The 23,465-nt window shown below is 41.9% G+C and overlaps 1 protein-coding gene across 19 annotated transcripts in view; it reads right to left on the bottom strand.

Annotated features, from left to right (window-relative positions):
* Positions 1-23,465, bottom strand: part of akap6 (A kinase (PRKA) anchor protein 6) — a 234,406-nt gene that overhangs the window by 63,634 nt on the left and 147,307 nt on the right. For all 19 annotated transcript variants that reach the window (XM_078940959.1, XM_078940958.1, XM_078940957.1 and 16 more), the window contains one exon: positions 18,447-18,567. In XM_078940959.1, the coding sequence (XP_078797085.1) occupies positions 18,447-18,567 (121 nt within the window). The remainder of the gene's footprint in view (positions 1-18,446; positions 18,568-23,465) is intronic.

The following is a 23,465-nucleotide window of genomic DNA, read 5'->3' on the forward strand; positions in this document are numbered from 1 at the left end:
TCACTGACATGCAACAATCAAAGAAAAAGACAGAAGTAAACAAAGAGACGGAGCTTAAAGGATGCTGGAAATAAGCTTCTTGAATGTTTCACAGGCATGACTCTATGCAGCAGTTTAATCTGGGAACTGTGTGTCTGATTTTATGTGTGTGCTCTTTTGTGTGTCAGTCTGAAGGGCTGGTGTGTGTGTGAGTCTGTTGGTTTAGTTTGCATGTGTGTTTGTGGCATAGTTGAAAGTAAAACTAATGTTGCACTTATTCATTGTTCTAGATGATATGCATGTAAATATCTATGACTCATGTTGATGAAGACCTTATGGACCTCAGAGGAGTGTCACGTTTGCTCTTTGTCCGCCATCTATCCCCATGCAGGTGGTTATAGTTTAAAATGGTCAGTTCTTTGTACTGATAAAACTTTGTGATGTTCTGTGTTTCTGTCCTAAGTAAGTAAGGGTGAATGGCCTTTGAAGTGTGCATTATCAGAAGTTAACGCACGCCGTGGAACCCTGAACCACTTCCACGAAGTGCGTTCATTCTGATAATTCACACTTCAAAGGCCATCAACCCGCTTATGCCATGGTCACTTAAAAAAATATAGTCAGCCAGTTTTTAGCACTTTATTCTTGTTATTTTTTCGGTTTGTATTGCTTTTTTCACAAAAAGCGGAGAATTTATGTTGCGTTGTGCCTCCTAGCCGGCTCAGCCGGTGCGGACCTCAAGTGCAGTGGCAAAGGGAAGCAATATCTATGCTGATAAAGAAAGCATCAGTTCAGAGAGAAAGTTCACCTCTTACCGCTGGTTTTTCTCCAGATGATGAAGCTAAAGTTTGTTTTAAAGAAAACAGCGCAGTGATATCGAACATTTAAGGCATGTGACCGGAACTTATTTTTTACGCGTGCAGTTAACACAGAGTGTATTACTTTTTAATGCACACCCAGCAGCCAATCAGAATTGAGAATTCACCGGGACCGTGGTACAACTGAAGGCAGCAAAACAGAATGCTGGTACTTTATCAATAACACAACCATTTAAATCTATTTGTGTCATATTTGAGAACCCAAATTCATTAGCATGATCAAAACTTTCCTTAAAAATCGATTTTTTTCTGCGTCATCATCACTCCACTTAGAAGGGTTTTTTCTGTTAATTCTAACGACATTTAATGCTTCCATGAATTCTCAATGCCAGTTTTGGTGGGAAAAGTTTATCTAATTTTCCAAACTTTATGGTGAGAATAAGTTATCTGTTTTTTAAATGACTATTTGCTGTATTAAAAGAATGTAAAATTTGTTGCTAATGAATTATGTATGATACAGTTACACTATGTTAAAAATGTGTGGATCAAATGTGAGACAGTGGATACACAAGGTGCTTTTTTTTCCTGGATATTTATACTCATGTCAATATTTTTACACATCAAATGTTGCACACAATACTGTTTTTTATACTATCTAAATCTCATTCAAAATGATTTATCTTTTTTTTGTTTTTTTGATTTCATCAGAAACATGAGCTTGTTGGTTTGGTAAGTTAGTTTATTCTGGTCTCAACCTGAGATACCAGACGTCACTGAAACACACAGATTCTGTATGCATGACCTCAGACAGAACTGCTATGGCTGGAACCCAGTTAATGAGCAAGCACCCATGGGTGTGTGTGTGTGTACACGGGTGTTTCTGTGTGTGTGTGTACACATGGGTGTGTGTGTGTGTACACGGGTGTTTCTGTGTGTGTGTACACATGGGTGTGTGTACACGTGTGTGTCTGTGTATGGGAGAGTAAATCCCTGCTGCTAAATTCTCATTTCAAGTAGCCCATGGTGCTGTGATGGCATGCTGGGCTGCTTGACCACACACACACACGAACACACATATAAACGCACAGACACACACTCCTGATAGCCGGTGTAATTAGTTGGACTCCACTGGAACTTGCTTCAGGAGGAGAGAGGGAAGGAGAGAGCGTCAGAAAGAGAAGGAAAGGGGACATCTGTGATGACTTAATGCACCGGAAACATTTCAGATGACATTTTAAATGAAGCTTTTGTTTATCAAATCTGTGTTAGCCCTATCTCAGCCCCTCTGTCATCTTCTCATCGTGGACGGACAGTCCTTTTTCATTTAACACTGAACAAACTTTAAGTGTAGGAACGGCTCCGTTTCTGGACTTACGATTCCGGCTAATGCTGTCTGGGCGCCGCATCTTCAGTCAGACAGAAAACTTTGGAATCCCCTGGCTTATGGGAAGGCACTCCGAGCCAGCCATTTTGGTATATTTTTGCAGTTTTTCTCAGCTGCGTTTAAGTCTTCGACGCAGTGTTTCTCAGTGATGAAGAGCGATCTTCTCTGTGTGTTTATGGAATGATGTTTGTGCCATTATTCTAAGTGCATCACTCACTGTTTTGAGCGTTAAACTTTAAAATAATTTGTGTGCTCAAAAAATTATTTTGCACTTGAAACAGAAAAACAATCGACACTTGAAAATATGTACAATCAAAAAAATTTTCACTTGAGAGAGATTCTCCCTCTTCTGCACTCGAAACAGAGCAGGGCACCGCGTTACAAATGTGCCACACCCACATGAAGGTTGATGCTGACTGGCCAGAAATCGCGCACAAACTTGATCCAGTCTATGAGCTGGATCAAACAAACAAAGGCAGTTTACCCTTCAGGGTGGTTTTAGATCTTTCTCCTGTAAACCCTGAGCCAGAACATGATACATGTGTCATCTGGACAAACAGCCAGTGAAGACAACCAACCAGTTCATGTGACCAAAGAGACTTGTGGGAGAAAAGCAGCCAAAGCTACAGCTTTCAAAGCCAATTCAATTAGTCTTCGATGCTCTTTGTAACACATGAGAAGCATGTTCCATTAGCATGGAAGTCAAAAAAACAGGTCTTAATTAAAAGAGAAGCATGCTTCAATAATGCATAAATTCAATTAAACCTCAAACAGGCTGGAAGTATTTGGAGATGCTGGTTTTCGGTTCTCTTTGTTCACATGATGTTTTCAAATGGGACACACTTTTTTAAAGAAAAGCTCATTTCCTACAGTTTGCTGTTTGCAGCAGCTGCTTTTGCTCAAATGCTTAATATTACTGTATGATAAAAATGTTTCTGATGATATGTTTGCCTGTCAGGCGGTTCTTGTGTGCTAAGCTCTACATCAAATAAAAGGAAATAATAACAAAACTAACTTGAAACTTAGAATACAGTAAATGGAATCATAGCATCATTTTCACCTGTTTCTGGTTCAAAACAACATTTTTCTTTCTTAAACTGTAATATTATACACTTTTTCAAATAGACTAGAGTTTTTTTGTTTAATTGTCAGGTACACAGAGTTTTCCCTCAAGCTATTAATCTCCTTTAAGCAAAAATCTGTCAATTTAGAGCAAGATGTAAATTTAGTCCCACTTTGGTTTTCTTTTTTAACAAGCATCGACACAAATATCTGTTTTACAGAAACCTTTTCTGTCCAGCTCTCTGCTTTCTTGTCCAAGGCTGATAAATGCTTTCACCTAACATCACAATGAACAGTAGAGAGTCCGTCTGCCAAGGCTGATCGCAGAAACAACTGTTGGCCTTCCTTTCCGGGCCACAGCACACACACATTCTGTACAAAAGAACAAGTTCTGTTGGACCCTGACGTTACTATGGTTACAAGGTCAATTCCCCCCCAGTATTTTAGGGGAGAGCTGGGAGGACTTTTTCAATGGCCGCATTAGGGGGGAAGAAGAAGTGAAAACCAAGCACAAAATAGCTAGTGTCTTTTTTTACAGCAGCACACTGACACACAAAGACACACACAATAGTGTAGGGACAAAGCACCCACACAAAAACATGCCTGAAATTTCACACGCGGGTTCGTTTGAACTGGTTTTATGCATTCAATAGTTCTGTAAAAGTTAAAAACTGAAGTCCTCTCAATTGATACTTACACCATGAGAGTACAGGCTACTTATGTATCCGTAACCACGCCCACTTTGTTCATCACAAAACAAAATGACGCACTTCTCCTGAAATATTTTATTAATAGAACTCTACTTTAATTTCCAACTATTTTAAAAAAATGTACTTAACAAGAAGAATCACCATCATGCCGAGATCTTTTCAATTACTATTTTTTTTGTTCTATACAGTTAACCCTAACCCTCGCTTATTCTAAACATAACCAGATGAAAACCAGATGCAATCCACGAAGTAGGATTACAGATGTTTTAAGGCATTAAAACTCCTCACTACACACACTTTCTAGACTTTTCTCAGACCTTTTGTCCTAGACTGTAGAATGAAAACAAAGATCTGATCACAATACAAGATATAGATTTGTCAAACTCAACGCATTCTATTCAGGAGACACGACTGACAAGGTCTATGGCCAATCAGAATACAGAAAACACAGTGGGCTGTAAAAATAATTCAAAAAACAGCATCTTTATCACATTCTCAAACACATCCAACAACAACTAACACAGTAACCTAATAACTTAATAACTACACAAGTTTGTTTCCCAGAGAACTCAGTTCCCATCAGAATCTGACTGTCTTTTACATTAAAAAACTTGTGGATCCATCCTGAAGTCTACCTTAAACATAAAATCTGCTTCTATTTTATTAAAAAATAAAGAAAAGTCACCATATGCTCTTTAAAAGGTGAGCAAAGTTTAAACACGGAGGTGGGGGTGTAATATACTCTTCAGGCTTGAAGACTCTAGTCCAAGTGTTGTTGGATCATCTAAAAAAGGGCACGCTGATGTTTGAGGGAACTCGGAAATCACCACAGGCATTCACTGGTTCTTTGCCAAAACAAAGAGTCTTCCTTGGGAGATCACCAAATCAGATCTGGGAGATCGACTCATCAATCCCAGTGTTCAGATTTCTGCTGAGAATCTGAGGAACTTTCTGAAGAGACTCCGGGTTGATGCTCAGACCTCCCAGTGAACGTCTGTTTGTCGGACCTCCTTTGCCACAGAGCTCCATGTCAAAAGCTCAGATGCAGGGATTCAGTCAGAAGAACAACATGTGTTCAGTTCTCAGGAGCAGGGAGGCGTGATGTTCATGTGAACACCAGAACTCGGCTGCAGACTTCAACTTCCAGAACTGGAAGTCTTCGACTGGAACCGAAAGTCCCCTTATTTCACTTAAAAACCATTTATTTTAACTAGTGACCATAATGGTTACCCCCCAATTCTCCACAGTTTTAGGTTAAGGTAAGGGTTAGTGAATCTTGTATAACTTTGGCTCCCAGCCGATGATGTCAGGCGCCATATTGTCTGCAGGCAGGCCTCACCTTTTTTACCTGTCGCCCTCTGGGAGCCGAAACAGGTCAATATGAACACGAATAAACAGATTTAGAGACAACTTCTACCCCAGAGCCGCCCGCCTTTGCCCTACAAGGGGACAGAAAGTAGCACTTGATTCTTTCCAGTTTTACACAGTTTGTTATTTTTGACATATCTTGTTGTTGTATTCTTTGCACAGGGGAGTTGCTGTGCATGAGCCCCACATCACAGTTAGGTCCTGCCGGGATACGACGCTTCCCAGCAGAAATACACCTTCCAGCAAACTTCATCAGGACTTCTCACCTTTCCTGCCAGTAGTTTTAATATTCTGAAGGATTTGTGTAATTGTGCAGCTTTTTTGTGTCTCAGTGGTAGAAATGAAACAGAAAAAGTATAATAGGAGTGGCCTTGGACCGGAGGAAGAGGTGCTGTTGAGTTTTACATCAATAATTTAGAGGAAGAGTTGACACATCAAAAAAGGAGAGAAAGACAAGACAGAGGAGAAAAAAGCAGCGATTCATTCCTCAGTTATCTAAAATTCATTCACGCATCACCTCCTGCATGAATATTCATAAAGAGATGAATTTTTAAGCTAAAGTCCTATGGATAAATTAGGTTCATCTGTAAACTTATCAATTATTTGCAGCCAGGTGAGTTCATGAGCACAAGCCTTCACTTGAACACTCAAGGTTAAAAAAAAAAGTCGATCAGAAAGGAAAACATTGAAATGTTGTGTGACTAAAAACTATAAATGAATTCATGAATTTTTCTCCATGTTTTTGTTAATTTTTTGTTGTCAAAGAACCAAATTTTATGTCGGAACTCAGGAGAGAAACCTCATCATCTATTTCCTTCCTAGATAAACAGTAAAGCAGAGAGAAAATGCTTATTGTCTGGATTTACTGTGAAAAATATGAGGGGCTGGTGGGGGTCTGGTTTGGGGACCACAGGATTTCCTCTCTGCTCTTTGCAGACGATGTTGTCCTATTGGCTTCATCGAGCCAGGACCTCCAGTGTGCATTGGGGTGGTTTGCGGCCGAGTGTGAAACGGCTTGGATGAGGGTCAGCAACGCTGAATCTGAGAGCATGGTTCTCGACCTGATAAAGGTAGTTTGCCATCTCTCTGTGGGTGGAGTCTCCCTGCCCCAGGTAGAGGAGTTTAAATGTCTTGGGGTCTTGTTCACGAGTGAGGAAAGATCGAAGCGTGAGATTGGCGGATCAAAGCAGCGTCCGTAGTTATGCGGTCGCTGTATCGGTCCGTTGTGGTGAAGAGAGGGCTGCGCCAAAAAGCAAAGCTCTCAATTTACTGGTCGATTTTCGTTCCAATACTCACCTATGGTCATGAGCTATGGGTCATGACAGAAAGAACGAGGTCCCGAATACAAGCGGCTGAAATGAGCTTCCTCCGTGAGGTGCCTGGACGCTCCCTTAGAGATAGGATGAGATGCTCGGTCACCCACGGAGAGCTCGGAGAAGAACCGCTTCTCCTCCACATCAAAAGGAGCCAGCTGAGGTGGCTCGGGCATCTAGTCCAGATGCTTCCTGGACGCCTCCCTGGAGAGGTGTTCCAGGCATGTCCCACTGGGCGGAGGCCCCGGGGAAGACCCAGAACACGCTGGAGAGACTGCGCCTCTCGGCTGGCTTGGGAACGCCTCAGGGTCCCCCAAGAGGGGCTGGAGGAAGTGGAAGGGGAGAGGGAAGTCTGGGGATCTCTGCTTAGACTGCTGCCCCCATGACCCGGTCACGGATAAGCGGAGGAAGATGGATGAATGGATGATTCCTTGAATGTGCATATTGTTGATACGTATTCACATCAGGGAAGTTACACCCTGCGTTTGATTCAAGCTCAACCCTCTTTTTCCCACAAATCCTGAAGTAACCATTGTTTCAATTCCTCAAATAGTGACTAGAGGCTGGTTTTATACAGCAACAATGCAATGACTCCTATTTTGAAATCTATGTATTTAACAAATACAGTGCCTTGCGAAAGTATTCGTTCCCCTTGAACTCTTCAACCTTTTGCCACATTTCAAGCTTCAAACATAAAGATATAAAACTGTAATTTTTGTAAAGAATCAACAACAACTGAGACTCAATCGTGAAGTGGAACGGAAAATTGGATTTCAAACTTGTGTAACATATAAAAAATTGAAAAATAAAGTTAATAATTTGTAAATGACTAATGAGGATAAATAGAATCAACCTGTATGTAATCAAGTCTCGGTATACATGCACCTGCTCTGTGATCGTCTCAGAGGTCCGTTTAAAGCACAGAGAGCATCATGAAGAACAAGGAACACAGCAGGCGGGTCTGAGATACTGTTGTGGAGACGTTTAAAGCTGGATTTGGACACAAAAAGATTTCCTTAGCTTTAAACATCCCAAGGAGCACTGTGCAAGTGATAATCTTGAAATGGAAGGAATTTCAGACCACTGAAAATCTACAAAGACCCGGACGTCCGTCTAAACTTTCAGCTCAAACAAGGAGAAGACTGATCAGAGATGCCGCGAAGAGACCCATGATCACTCTGGATGAACTGCAGAGATCTGCAGCTGAGGAGAGTCTGTCCATAGGACAGCAATCAGTCATATACCGCACAAATCTGGCCTTTAGGGAAGAGCGGCAAGAAGAAAGCCATTTCTTAAAGGTATCCATAAAAAAGTGTTGCTTAAAGTTACCCACAAGCCACCTGGGAGACGCACAAAAAATGTGGAAGAAGAAGCAATGGTAAGATGAAACCAAAATCTAACTTTTTGGCAAAAATGCAAAACCGTTTGGCATAAAAGCAACACAGCTCATCACCCTGAATACACCATCCCCACTGTCTAACATGGTGGTGGCAGCATCATGGTTTGGGCCTGCTTTTCTTCAGCAGGGACAGAGAGGATGGTTGGATAAGATGGGAAGATACAGGACCATTCCTGATGGACCCTGCAAAAGACCTAAGACTGGGACGGAAATTTGTATCCCAACAAGACAATGATCTTAAACGTAAAGCAAAATCTATAATGGAATGGTTCACAAAGAAACATATCCAGGTGTTAGAATGGCCAAGTCAAAGTCCAGACCAGATTCCAATCGAGAATCTGCAGAAAGAACTGAAAACTGCTGTTCACAAATGCTCTCTATCCAACCTCACTGAAATCGAACTGTTTTGCAAGGAGGATTGGACAAAGATTTCAGTCTCTCGATGTACAAAACTAAGAGAGACATACCCCAAGAGACGTACAGCTGTAATCACAGCAAAAGGTGGCGCTACAAACTTTAGAGGGCTGAATAATGTGGCACGCCCATTTTTTCAGTTTTTAATTTGTTAAGTTTGAAATCCAATGAATTTTATTCCACTTCATGATTGTGTGCCACTTGTTGTTGATTCTTCACAAACAAATACAGTTTTATATCGTTATGTTTGAAATGTGGCAGAAAGATTGAAAAGTTCAAGGGGGCCGAATACTTTGGCAAGGCACTGTATGATCTATCAAAACTTTGTTTTTCTATACTTAACAACTATGTGTGTGTGCGAAGGGGTGGGGTCTTTAAAACCATTATTCTGATTTTATTCAGGCTCAAACGAGCACATTATGGCATGTTCTCTGATTGGCTGGATTGTGGACCAATGTGTGGATTCAACAAAACCCTCTCTGTACTTTGCTCTGTTTAATAATCTGTTTTAAGACTTCAGTTGTCCGTGGCCGACCAGGCTTGATTCTTCTTCACTGATCAGAAGACAATAGATGATATCACAGATTCCGGCTTCAGTGGATGCTCGTCTGGGGTTTCACCCCAAAGTCCGGCATCAGTCTCTTGCTATTGCTACTGGATGGTAAAATAAGAAGAGAACCTCGTTCTATTGAAAGGGAACTGGACACGCGCCCATTTCTTTATGGACGATGTGAATGCTGGACATGGTGAAGCTCTACAAAGAGAGCACTTGAGGTCCAGATCAGATTGGTACGGATTGTGTGGTGTGAGCAAACAGAAATATTGGTTCTGGTTAAGCCAATGTGTGTCATTTTACACTTGATAATGAATTTGCATCTATTAAATGATTACTGGAAAATGCTGATTATTGAACAGCAACAAAGTCGTTTTTATTTATTGTATTCTGTTATTGTTGGGAACTGAACATCGGTAAAAGTGGTCTTTGAATGCAGCACAACACAGATTTAGTCGTTTTCTGGCTGAAGGTTGCTCAGTAAAAATCAATCGTCAGGTCACTGTCAGAACATCAACAGGTTCAGCTGTTTTTTCTGACTTTTAGACCAAATAAGAGGCTTTTGGACCAGCTCAGTGGCCTTGTGGAAGAGTGTCCGCCCTAAGACCTTTGGGCTGGTCACAAATCCAGGCAGTCATCCCAAAGACTCTAAAAATGGAGCCTTGCTTGAGGGGTTGGATTGGGGGGTTAAACTACCAACTGCTTACAGAATGCGGCTGTGTCTGCCCCCCCCCCCCCAGGGGATGGGCCAAATGTAGAGAACAAGTCTGACACCCCTACATGTGGGGGACTAGTGGACTTTTTCACTTGTTGAAGTGGTATGGTTTTACTTTGCATCACTGTACTGTAAGAGTGATGAAGCATATCTAACCAAATGAGGGGTGGGGGGGGGGGGGGGGGGCATCATGAGCAGTCCCAGTTCCAAAAAAAAAAACTAAATTCAGTCACCATTTCTTTTAATTTTGGAATATAGACATCGGCATGTTTGAAGCAGAAATTGTCACTAAGCAGTGATTAGCCTGAGTTGGTCTGAGTAAACATTTCAATGGCAACCTCTCTAGCCAATCAAGAGTAGCTTTTTGGAAACACACACCCCTTCCACTTAAAAGCAGCTTCGTTCAAACTCTTTGCATGTTTAACATTAGACCACCTACTTTTATTGAGGCATCTCAATGATCAGTTTTTAACTTGAATAACTTGCAATAAAGAAAGAAAATGTGGGAAAAAAAAGTATTATCAAGAACAGACTTAAAAAAAAGGAATCAGAACAAGAATAGGTATGCTGACCAATAGAATGACTGATTAAAAGCTTTTATGTCTCCATAGAAATCTATGGGATTTTGAGCATTTGGAATGAGAGGGCGGAGGGGTCACTCAGTCCAGCTCTCATATACAGTCAATGTTCCAAAGATGGGACAGTCCAAGAGAGGGTGAGACCTTAAACAGCATAGAGGAGCCTCCTTAAACTGAAGAACTCCCAGAAAGCTGTTTCTGACATTCTCATCAATTAGAATGAGAACCACTCTGTGTGTGTGTGTGTGTGTGTGTGTGTGTGGGTACATGCACACCTGTGTGTGAAGGACAGATCTCAGATCTTTAATGGTAACATGCTGTTATTCTGTCTGACTCACCGTGCTGCAGTGAAGTCGTTACACAAACACACAATCACAGCCATCTCATCATAACTCTCTGTCTCATAAACACACACACATATTCACAGACACTCTCACACGCAAAAACTCACACACACACAAATACACACACACAAACTTCCTCATGACATGGGTTATGAGGGAGGCTATGCCTTGTAATCCCATTCTCCTTGGGGAGGATGGAGGCCGGCTGTGTGTTTGTGTGCCTGTTGGGGTGTGTGTGTGTTTGTGTGGTTGATGCGCAGGGAGGAAGTGGGGTGGGACCGGGAAGACAGCCAAACTGATGGATGAATGACATTTGGTGGGAAATAATTTGCATTAGATATTTCTGTGTTTTCAAATATTTACATATTCTTATTAACAGACAGTCTGCGTTCCACCAGGAGGGAGGGGGCAAAATGTGCAACTGCAGAGAAGTCACGCAAGTTTAAACAAATACTTCCCGAGATTAGTCTTTTGTAGAGTGGATGCACGTGTGTGTGCATGCATATATGCGCTGTGGATCAGACATGCACCATCTTTTGGTTCCTCTGTTGTCAGGATATTTTATTTTGTATAAATATTGGAGGATCCTCTGTAGTTCCTCCCGTCAGACAATTTGAATGTGTTCTACTAAATTATGAAGAAATGTGAAGCAAAAATTTAAAAAAAAGGAACTGTTTCTACATCCTTGATGAAATATGATGTAGAAAAGTGGAAAAAAGTGGCATGATGATGGAGTCATAATGAAACCAAAGCAGGATGACCACTTCTGCTGAGGAAGAAAAAAAAAGCTGTACATCTGCACCCACCAGCAGCCCTCAACACCCCCACACGCCCCACCTGAAGATGGATGACACCTGATGGAGGATCAGGAGGAAAACCAGCAGGAGAAAACAGTCAGCAGATCGGAGAATAAATAATCCTGACTGCCTGATGGAAAAAGTCACAACCCAGATTAGAGTGAGCAAATAAGAACCACAGGAGGGAAACTGCAGGGATTTTCTGGATAAACTCACTGAGCAGTTCACCTTTTTTAATATGTAGATTCTTGTCTTCCCTGAACAAACGGCGTTTTCAAAATGTTTCAAGGTGAATTTCAGAGAAGATGAGTCTTTGTTTTTACTCACAAAGAGAAACTCCACCGAGGACGTTCGGGGTGCCGAAGACCCGCCACCAAATCTCAACTAAACATCTGAGATGTATTCCATTTTTACACACTTCAAAAATACATTTTTTTTTAAATAAAAGAAAAGAAAAACAATACACTGTCTGTAACACCAGTAAACCATAAGATTTGCTTTGAATCACAGCGAGAATCTTAAGTAACATTATTGTGGACATGTTCACAGAAAGACACTGATTTTATTCTGATTGTCTGTTAGATTGTAAAGAGCCGTGTCTGATTGTTTCCTCTATCATTGTTCACAATGTCAAAGACAAAAAAGTCATGTCCATAAAACCCTTTTTCTCCTTCCTAATTCCCAGAGAACCGGAGCAGCAACTGCAAGTCACTTTGTAAACTGAGCAAAAACGAAAACTTAACACTTCTGTTTTTCTAACGTCTGTAATGAGATGAACTCAAAGACACAAAACAACCATTTCTCTTGAATTGTTTTCACAAATCTGTGATGGTGAACACTTCTACTTTGCGGAGAAAATCCATCCCACCTCACAGGTGTGCCGCATCAAGATGCTGGTTAGACGGCATAATTATGGCACGCCATTTGCTTGTCAAATTCGCGTCAGTCGCCTCTCCTTCGCCGCGTGGCGAATTTGCTGATTGCTGCGTGTTTGAAAATGTGTTCATTAGCCTGACGCTCCAGCTGCTGCTGGGAGGAGCTACCAACAAATGCTTTGACCTGATCGCTACATGTAGCGGTGTCTGTGTGTATTTCATTTACAATGCATGGAAGACACGGATGATGCTCAGAGATCACTTTTACTTATTTTGAAGAGCTCAACAAAAACATCAGTAATCGCGTCTCCATCCCTAGGTTCATGCGATCGTTCAGAAATTCTCCCAGAACGGTGTGCATCACTCCTGCAGCAGGAGCTGCATTATTATTATTATTATTCGTTTATTTAACAGGGACAGTGCACATTAAAAGCATCACTGCAATGCGCCAGAATTAGCCCAAAGGCTATTTTTCATCCGTAGTCCCCGGACAGGTGTTAAAAATTGTCAACCTAAAAACCTAAAAACATCAATACATTAATTAAAAATATACATTTACAATTAAATTATCATCTAAAATACATATACTAATAAAAACATGCACATAGAGAAAAACATAGAAAACAAGTATAAAAAACACAAAGGTGAAAGAGGGGAGGAGGAAGGGCAGGTGTTAATCCAGTTCAATGTGAACATGTTTGCTGTGATATGAGCCAGTTTTTTAGGTTCTTTTTAAACAGAGTGTATGTGGTGATGTGTCTTATGATGTGAGGGACAGAGTTCCATTCTTGTGCTGCTGTTACAGAGAAGGCGCTTTGGCTGAAGGCACTTCTCCTCAGAGGAACTATACAGTCTTGTTGACCCGACCCTCGAGTCACTCTTTGGGATGATCTTATTTTAACAAACTGACTGAGTGGAGGGGATGATAGACCGTTAATGATTTTATAGAATAGGCATAGTTTTGTATACTTAATGAAATTCTCCCAGCTTAACAGTTTGTGTTTTTGTAAAATGTCACAGTGATGATGTCTTATTGGTTTTCTATCCAGTACTTTAATTGTTTGTTTGTAAAGTGACTCCAGAGGTTTTAATGCTGATTTGTTTGCCTGTGACCATGTAGTGAGACAGTATGTCATGTGGCATAAAATCATTGCATGCATGAACATTGTGGCAGCTTGCAGTGACAAATTTGCCCTAATAAATCTAAAATTGGACAGGTTATACCTCACACGGTTACAAACTTTTTGAATTTGTGATTTAAAATTGAATGTTGTATCAATTAAAATCCCAAGGTATTCAAACTTTTCAACAATGTCTATTTTCTTTCCTGCCACAAAAACATCAGCCAGAATATTTTTACGGTTTGTTTTAGAAAAGAACATTGCAACTGTTTTGTTTACATTGAGACATAGACTTGACTGCTCCAACCATTTTGCCACATGTCCCATCATTTCAGTGAGCTTCTCTGCCACATCAGATGTGTTATTGCCATGTGAATAAATGACAGTATCATCAGCATACATCTGAGTGTAGACATTTGAACAAACAGAGGGCAGATCATTGATGTATAGTGAAAAAAGTAAAGGCCCTAGAATAGAACCTTGCGGGACACCTGTAGAGATAGGGAGAGGCGAGGAATGACAGTGATTTATCCTAACTGACTGGGATCTATTTGACAAATGTGATTCTATCCATTTTATGGTACTAGAGGAGAAATTGAATTTGGTTAGTTTAGTCAGTAGCTTTTTATGATTTATAGTGTCAAATGCTTTTTTTAGATCAAGAAACACAGCCCCAACTACACCCCCCTTATCCAACAGCTGTTTTATGTTTTCTGTGAAAAAGCAGTTGGCTGTCTCTGTTGAGTGCAGAGCTCTAAAACCAAACTGCATTGGATGAAGAGAAAAAGATGTATTGTTGAGGTGTTCAATGATTTGTTGGGCAATAAGTTTTTCTGTGATCTTGGACACTGTGGGTATGATACTGATGGGCCTGTAATTTGAAAGCAACATGGAGTCGCCATTTTTGTAGATTGGAATCACAACTGATGACTTCCATGCGCTTGGAAATATGGATTCAGAGATTGATTGATTGAGAATAGTGGTCAAGGGAGATGTTAAGGATGAGCAGAGTTCTTTGAGCACAAAAGTATCCATACCGAATATGTCTTTTGTTCTGCTTGACTTAAGAGACATGATTGTTTGAGCGACTTCAGTTTCAGTGACAGTCATTAAGTTAAGTATAGGCTCTATCTTATTTATGGGACAAACATGCAAATCATTAGCTTTAAAACGAGCAGCAATTAAGGAAACAGATTCAATGAAACCTCTGTTGAAGGCATCTGCAACTGTATCTGGATCATTAGTAGTTTGTCCATTTACCTTTATTTCTAAACCTTTTTTACATTTTGTGTCCTTTCCTTCAAGTTTTTGCAATTGGCTCCATGTTTTTTTGGAATCCCCTTTGGCATTCTTAATTATTGTCAAGAAAAAATCTGCCTTGGCCTTCCGTATGCTTTTTACCACTTTATTTCTCAATGTTGTAAATAGATATCTTGAACTATGAGATTTACTTTTGATTGCATTTTTCAGTGCTAAATCCCTCTCTTTCATCAATTTTGTAATGTCAGAATTCATCCAGGGTAGCTGGTTTTTATTTTGTTTGATTTTGATTCTTGAACTGAAGCTTTTAATTGTTTCTTTAAGTGTTTTTGTGAATAATTCACAGTCCCTTTCACAATCAGTTTTCTTTAATATCTGATTCCAGTTGGTTTGATCAACAGCATTCTTAAAATCCTCCTTTATTTTTTTTGGGATCCCAATGAAGTCGTGTTCTGTGGCAGAAAAATTAAATCTTTTCTTTGATAGCTTTCTAACTACCAGGAGGAGATTATGGTCAGAGAGGCCAGCTAACATGTTGTATGTCTTAGTTATTCTTTCTGGACGGTTGCTAAAAAATAAATCTATCTGAGTGCTGCTTGAGTTGGTAATTCTTGTTGGGCCCTTAATTAATTGCACAAGATCAAATTTGTCAGTCACCCGCTTTAGATTTTTTCTTGCTGATGTATCCTCCCAGTTTATATTAAAATCCCCCAAAATCACAATTTCCTTACTTAGGTTACAGTTTTTGAGTAGCCTTTCAAACTGTTCATAAAATGCACCATCTGATGAGGGGGGACGGTAAATCACAATAATTGTGAATGACATTTGTGGAGACAGTATAACATTAAGGCCTAGGCATTCCAGTGCATGGGCATCAGGCCAAACAATTTCCCTGCACTGAATACTGTCCTTAATATAAACCATGACTCCACCACCCTTTGCACCCTCCCTGTCTTTCCTGAACAGTTTGTAGCCCGGGATAGTAAGTGCTGCAGAGGGGGCATTTTCATGAAGCCAGCTCTCAGACAGACAGAGGTAATCAAGATTTGAATCAAGCAGTAAGTGTTTTATCTGTTCAGTTTTTGACATGATGCTTCTAATGTTTAAATGTCCACCTAAAATCCCTCTGGGCTTAGATCTAGAATCCCACACTATTTTTGAGTAACTGACAGTTCGAAAAAATGACCATTTCCGGTTTTTGGCGATCCCCGGATTCAGTTGCTTCCTGTTTACATCGTGCGTTGCCATGGTGACTGAGTGACCGTGAAGTGAAGTTTGAGGAAAAGTTTGTTGTCGTTGCCAGTCTGGATCTTGTTTCTTGGTCCTATATAATATTGAGTTTGAAGCGCGCTGTTGAACCTTTGACTCCGGACTGCCGCGATGCTGCGATGCTCCGACACACGCCCCGGGATCCCGCGCTGCCACAAGCCTCCCGCCGCCGGACCACCCTGGCACCGCGCCTTCCAAGCCATCGCCCCCGGCTCCCCGGACAAGCAGCTCAAGCGCAGTTGATGTTGGTGGTAGAGGATTCAGCTGGTTAGCATGGCGTACCAAAGCACACGAGGGTGCAGAAGAGCATACCTGTAAGGTAGGAGCGATGCGTGTAGCCGCCGCTGCACGGTTAGCTTTTCCTGATGTCCCGGTGATCGGGCCTGGGCATGGGTGGATGTCCCCGGATAACATCAAGCAGATTGTAATGATAAGTCCAGTGGCAGATACAGATTTTGTTACCGCTGTTGTACTAGTCCGGTTGCTGATCTTGTAGAGTGACGGATAAACGAACGTCGTAGCCAGTGCGTGGGTCCCAAAGCCAATACTTGTTTTTGCCATTACTAAATTCATTTGTTTACAGCTCACAGCCATATAATGTTTGGTCGAATTATTTAGAGAATGGAACAATCGAGCTCTGTTGTCCACTCTCCATTGAGGTTCACTTAAAGGCTTCAACAAGTTTGAGAGTATACAGTAAATTAGGAGCGTCGTGATTATGCCTGTCCCTCCGGCCGCCATCTTCCTGAATGACGGCCGACTTCGCCGCATTTCCGTGTCGCCAAGACCCAGTTTGAAGACTTGCATTATTCCGAACGGGGAAAAATAGAAACAAGCCATGGGCCCTGTGTCAGACTGGACAGAATGTACCCCGCCTTCACCCAACAGTGGCCGGGATGGGCTCAAAAAGGGAACCAGTTACTTTAGAAAATAAATGGTTCAGAACGAGAACTGTTGGATCGCTCCACCATAAATGAGGATTCTACCCGCTGAACGAGTGACTGAAAACATCACATGGCCAAAGCTGAGTCCCTGATTGGTTGACACGACGCAGCAACCTCGCCAAAGGTCAAATATATAAACTCTAGCCGCCCAAATCACGCCGCGCCATGACGCTCAAATTGCACTGCTTTTAGAGTGCTGCCCTGCGCCCTTTGCTCAAATCACATTCAGTTTGAATGCAGCTTTAGATGATGAGCAGATGAGCCTAAGACAGGCTCTGGTACTTTGTGCGGAAATTATTTGGTTCCAATCGATTGTTTGTTTCAGCAGCTGTCAGAGTGCCTGATCTCAGATGATCTTGGAGATGAACATGCTGGATGCGGAGGTCCTGGGCTGGAGGGGGTTACACGTGATCTGCGGTTGTGAGGCTAGTTGGATGTTCCGCCAAGTTCTTTAAAACGCCTTTGGAGAGTGCTGATGGTCAAACCGCCTGTGGCATTGTGCCGTGTGGTACAACTGAACATTTCAGTGGCCTTTTATTGTGGCCAGTCTAAGGCACACCTGTGCATTGTCCATACGGTCTTATCAGCATCTTGGTACGGCATATCTGTGAGATTGGATGGATGGTCTCAGCAAAGGAGAAGAGCTCACCATCCCAGATTCAGACAATGTCTGAGATAAAGACTATTTTCTGTTTGTAGAAAATGTTTCAGATCTTTATGTTCATATGACTGTAAATGTGCAGTTATGGATAAAAACGTTCCACATAGCCTCTGATCTCTGTCCTGTGCGTTTGGTTTGTTTTTGAGTTGAGTTCAGGGTTTATTGAACAGAGTGACCGCTCTTGTTGACTTTTTTTTTTTTGCAGCTCTGAGTTTCTGTCGGGGTTCCGTTGGGGCCAGTTGCTGCCCTGAAATTGGCACTTAAATCGCCAGCGCCTCTCAAACAGACACACGGCCAGCGCACGCTCTCTGCCTGGTCTCATGATCTAAATGCTTGTTTTCTGTTTGGTGAAGCCATGGGGGTGAAATGCCATTTTCTCAGACAATCTGCTTTCGCCTGGTTTTTGTTGTCGTCTTTTATTTTTCTAAAGTTAAAGAAGCCTTTTTAGTAAAAAGATTTTGCTTTTTTAACCGTAGTTTGCCTTGAGCCTTCCTGATTCATTTTATGCTGAAATGAATTAGTCAGTCTGGGAAGAAGTTTTATCTTTCTTCCTTAATGCTTCTTTTCGTAGACTGAGGACAAACATCATCTCCTTCTTCTGTTACAAGACAAGAGCAAGATTATATATTCAGCACATTGACCCACAGACCCCCCCCCCCTGTTTTGGTGGGGCTTCTTATAATGACCTAGCAAACCGAGGCCACGTCTGCTTAACTAGTTTCTTCTAAGAATTTTTCCAAGCTTGCAGGAGAGGTTTTGTATATTAAAAACTCTTATTTTGAAATAGAGACAAAAACAGTTTTCCGCACAGGAAGTCATGCCCCCTAGGAGGGCTTAAGCAGCTTTGTTTCCTGACAGAGGCCAAAAGTGAAAGCTGGTTTTTACCTTGAAGAGATGATGTCTTTGGTCCTCCGACATCAGCAAGTGATGGCTGTCTGTCACCATGGCATCCAAGTCCATCAACCAATCCCACAGCTCCTGGTACTCGGACTCAAACTCCTGCAGACTGAGGAAGGTGGAAGACTGGTGAGTTTATTGACTCTTAAACTTTTGTCTCTTACTGTAATTCACAACATGTTTGCCACCAAAGGGGCTTTTAGCATCTACTCACCGGTGTTCAGATTCATGCTAACTGCATGTGTGGTCATGCTGTTGACCTAAAGACCCACTCTGAAGAAAAATGATGTATTTGGTGTTTTTAACATCTTCTTGTAACATTTTTCTCATGATGGAGGACATGTATGGAAGGAAAATAATCATATAACTACAAAGTAAGACCAAACGATTTCAAAGAACAAAGAAAACGCTACAGTGAAGGTTCATGGTCATGGTCACTGTAAGCTTATACATTTTCACTTCATTTATTAACTTCCTGTTGGTTTCATGGACAACAACAATAGCTTTTTTTTAAATAAATGTGTAATTGTCTTCCCTTGCTTTTCCCACAGAGCCAGCCAGCAGCTGTCTCGTTGCTACTTTTATCCTTCTCTTCTAAGCTTTTTTGGACTGAGGGTTGCTCTGTTGTGAATAAAATAATTTCATCTGTTTAAGGACAGTTTTGTGTTTGGAAGAACATGAAATAAGATAAACTGGTAGCAACAGTAAAGGAAAGAAAAAGGAGCAGGTTGTCACAGTTTACACAGAGATAACCCAATACCAGATGTTTGCTGGGACTACAGCAGGTTTAGAGGATGGATGGAAGGATGGATGGATGGATGGATGGATGGATGGATGGATGGATGGATGGATGGATGGATGGATGGATGGATGGATGGATGGATGGATGGATGGATGGATGGATGCATGGATGGATGGACTCTAAAAGAATGGTTAAAGTGTAAATGAGTAATGTCTCAGAACTGGGGCGTTCACCACAGCTTATCCTGTTATTTGTAAAACATCATCAAGTGTTTTTGAGCCCCGCCCACATCTGGATTCAGTGGGCGACAATGAGCAGATGAGGTAGGCAGCACCAGCTGGAAGAGGAGAAGAGAAGGAGCATCATCGCTGATGCTGAAAAACCCAACATGAAACTAAAGCTGTCCCCTTTCAGCTACTGCAGGTGTGTTAACACAAGACACACATGTGGGTTCTTAGCTCAGTGATGTGAATCTGGTTGCATGTAAATATACATGGTGAAGCTTCACTTCCATCATCTGCACTAAACTGGTTCCTATTGTCATTTGGGAGTTCCTCTTTCCTGTTGTGTCTGTTGGAGATTGTTGGACTGGTTCATAAGTTCAGTCCATCTTAACGCTGTGAAACATATTTATGTTTTATCAAATAGGTGTGAATAATTCATGCTTGTGTTATCTCCTACATGAACATCCCCCTTCTCAGTCAGTTTCTTGTTGTTGCCGTGGGATTTATCTGTTTGTTTCATTGGGGCTTGTGAGCCGCAGATGATGTGATGTTTTGCTCTGCCTAAAACCTTTTCCTGGTCCAGCTCAGCTTCTTCATGGCTGAGGACTTCAAAGAACGCAGTATCAAAAAAGCTTTCACAGAGGTTGATGAAACACCAAGAATGGAAAACATCTTTTTTCGTACTCATGGGTTTGTATTGTAACCTGGCTGCATATTGGTGTAGTAGTTAGCACTGTCGGCTAAGAGCGAGGGCCTGGTTCAAATTCTGTCTGGGTCCATTGTGTGAAGTTTTCATGTTCTTCTAACACATGAGTGGGTTTTCCAGCTTCCTCGTGAGCCTAAAAAGATAAATCATTGGTTGGTTGGTTCCAAATTGTCTCTTAGGTGTGCGATTGTGTGGTTCTGCAACACTCTGCTGTGTTTTATCCCAAAGGAGCTGGGATAGGCTCCAGCAACCCCATGACACTGAGCTGGACCAAGCAGGAATGGAGGGTGGAGGGATGGATATCCATTCATCGTGTTGCTGATGATTCTAGGCGGGACTGGAGCCTGTTCTCAGTGACCAGAACCCAGCAAACCCTGACCGGCCCCCGCTTCTCCACAAAATCAGGACGCTGAAGTGAGAGAAAGGTTCACGTGTGTGGACAAAGTTCCACTTTGAGAGGTTCCCATCTGAACCGAGACTAAAAATTTCAAACTTACTTTTTCACTGACATATTTTTAGCTGCTCTAACTCCAGGGAATCAGACTGAGACCTGCAACAGAGTCTCTCCCTGACACCTCTGCCTCTATGCTCCCTCCATTTTCACATTTCTGTCCTCGGATCCATCTCATTGTCCCACACCCATCACTCTCCTTACTCCGACACAATTATTTCTCCTCTTAATTTTGCCTCTCCGCAGCAGGGAACACCACACTGACTCTGTCTCACACTTTTTCCCATCCCTCACCTCTTTTCCTTCTTTTCTCTGTGCTCCTTCCTTCCGCCCGTCCGTCTGTCCCTGCCTTCGGAGCAGCTCCGACCCCGTCCGTCTCGACACAGAATCCCATCAAATATTTATGCTCCCCGCACAGGGCCGATTGCTCAAACACTTGCATTACTGTCAGCCGTTTTGTTAAGGTGTATGTGTGTTTATTATTTATACATTCACAGGTTTGGGGTCTCGGCGGGATCGCCAACATGTTTCTCAACATTAGCAGTGAAATTGTTTGGAATTCTCTCGTCGCTGCCGAAGACAAGCTGACAGCTCTGTCAGGCCCACGGCGTTTCCACGACAACATTTACACACATGCACACACAGCGTAGAACACCACATTCACCGGGAGAAGCTTTACGAAGCAGCGGGAGCTCAAGATCAGATCATTTAAAACTGACAACAGAGAAAAAGGAAGACGAACTTTAAAACACAATTAGGTAGAATAACGTTATTTATGGCATGATATATCACATTTTTGTTAAGTTGAAACACTTTCATCCAGAGCCATCCCAGTGGCTGATCCACATAACAGACAATAAAGCCTCATTTCCAGTGAGCGTTATGGTTCGGTCTAGAATGGTCCAGGAAATTCAAGTGAGCGTGTCCACTCAAAGTCACGCAGGATGAAACTAACAACAACGGAGGTCATCCCGTAGCTCATTTTTTTCCACTTGGCTTTCGGTACTTATATCCAAAGTATTTAATGTTGTTGGAGAGAAGACTGCAGGCAGTAAAAAGGAATACAACCTCTTATTTGCAGCTTTCTTTTGTTGTAACGATCTTCAGCCAATCATGGCCCTCGGCCAACAGGGGCCCAAAAATGGTAAAATTCAGTCCAGCTTAATGGGTCCATTTTATAATGGAAACTCTCAAAATACTGGACTTGACTGGACTGGATCGTACTGCTCAGCTGAAACAGATAATTGAGTGTCTCTGGTTCACCAAAGGCCTTAGTCTCAACTGGCCTCACGTGTGGATACGGGCTTTCTGTAGGTGAATAATTGGTAAATCTGTACGAGGCCTGCAGGTGGCCCTCACGAAATATCAGGGTCGTAGACCTCCTGGTGAGTCGGTAGAGTAAACCTGTTTAAACATATTCTTTTCTACGGTCATGCTGCAATCAACCGATCGTAGTGAACAGTTGAACAACACCTATGGGTAAGTAAGGGTAAAGTAGGTAAGATGCAGGCGTGTTGTACTGACCTTTCCTTTTTCCTAACCCCGCCCCAAACCCAGGCCATTGTGCAAGGAGCCCGTTAGCGCTGTTTTAGTGATACGTGCCTGACTGTTCGAAATGAGACAATCAGAGTGTAGTTTGTGTGGACATCCTAAAGGAACCAACAGACACTGAAATGTGTAGCAATGATTGATTCGCAGAATCAAATACATTAGTTTTAGCTTAGTTTACAAAGTGTTAGAGTATAGTGATCATTAATTCAATATGACAGTTTGCATTTTTGATCAGTGATTGCCTCAATTTCATGTAATCTAATAGAGCCTTAGGTACCTTTTTAAAAATGTTTTAAGTTTTTAATGTTGTTAAAAGGTTTTAAGTCTGCCCGAATCAAGAAGTAAATAAATATTTACAGGTAAAATAAATTGTGTATCTCCATCTGTTGATTGAATGGGTTTGGCCAAACAAATACAACAAACACAAATAAAGGCAGCAAATTCTTTCCCTCTCTGTTTCCACTTGTTCAACCTACTCTTTTGACTTTCTAGTTGTCAACAGTGCAGCAAAAACTCTTTCTATCTCCTTCTTCCACCTTTTCTCACTGGTGTCTTTTTCATTACTCTCGTTTTCCACCAAAAGGGATTTTCATGAGCCGCAGCAAAGAAAGCGGCAGACTTCCTTCCTCCTCCATGGTGTCTCTCATCATGCAGCGCGTGGAGCAGCACTTCACAGACTAAGACATATGAGGCACATCCCGCGCTCACAGATTGTTTTCTCCCCCTACCCTCCTCCCGCGCCTCTCTTCTCTTGTTCTTACACTAATGTTAACTAAATGCTTTGTAAAACTGGATCTCACGGGGAGCTGAGGATGACAAAACCAGACAAATCTGAGAGGAAGGAGCGACATGGAGCCACTGTGGAGCTCCGTTCAGCGCGGCGGCAGTTTCAGAGCGTTTGAAGTGTCAGCTTCGCTCTCCGTCGTGTGTTGCTGACGGGGCACGTTGGAGTGTTACGAAGAGTTCTTCTGACACCGAGTCACCTGAGAACGTCAGGATTACACGCATCTATTATTCATGTTTCCCTCGTCATAAATCTGGTCGACACTAAAGAGGACAAATGTAGCAGGTATTGCAAAAATCCACCTTTACCTGGATTATGAGACCAAATTACACTGTTGTAGAAAAGGTTGTTTGATGGAACCTCCTCCTATGAATGATTTTTCTAGCTCATCCATCCATCCATCCATCCTTATCAACAGATCAGGAAATTTGCTGGTGATTTAATAGTTAGCGCTCTCGCCTACGTAACACCGACCATGTGACACGCGTTCAAGAACGCACTAAACACTGGGTTCTTAAAGAGCCGTTTAGCCCATGGTGTTCACATTGG

The sequence above is a fragment of the Oryzias latipes genome, chromosome 22 (assembly GCF_053564925.1).
Source record: "Oryzias latipes strain Hd-rR chromosome 22, Olatipes_Hd-rR_3.1".
Classification (NCBI taxonomy): domain Eukaryota; kingdom Metazoa; phylum Chordata; class Actinopteri; order Beloniformes; family Adrianichthyidae; genus Oryzias; species Oryzias latipes.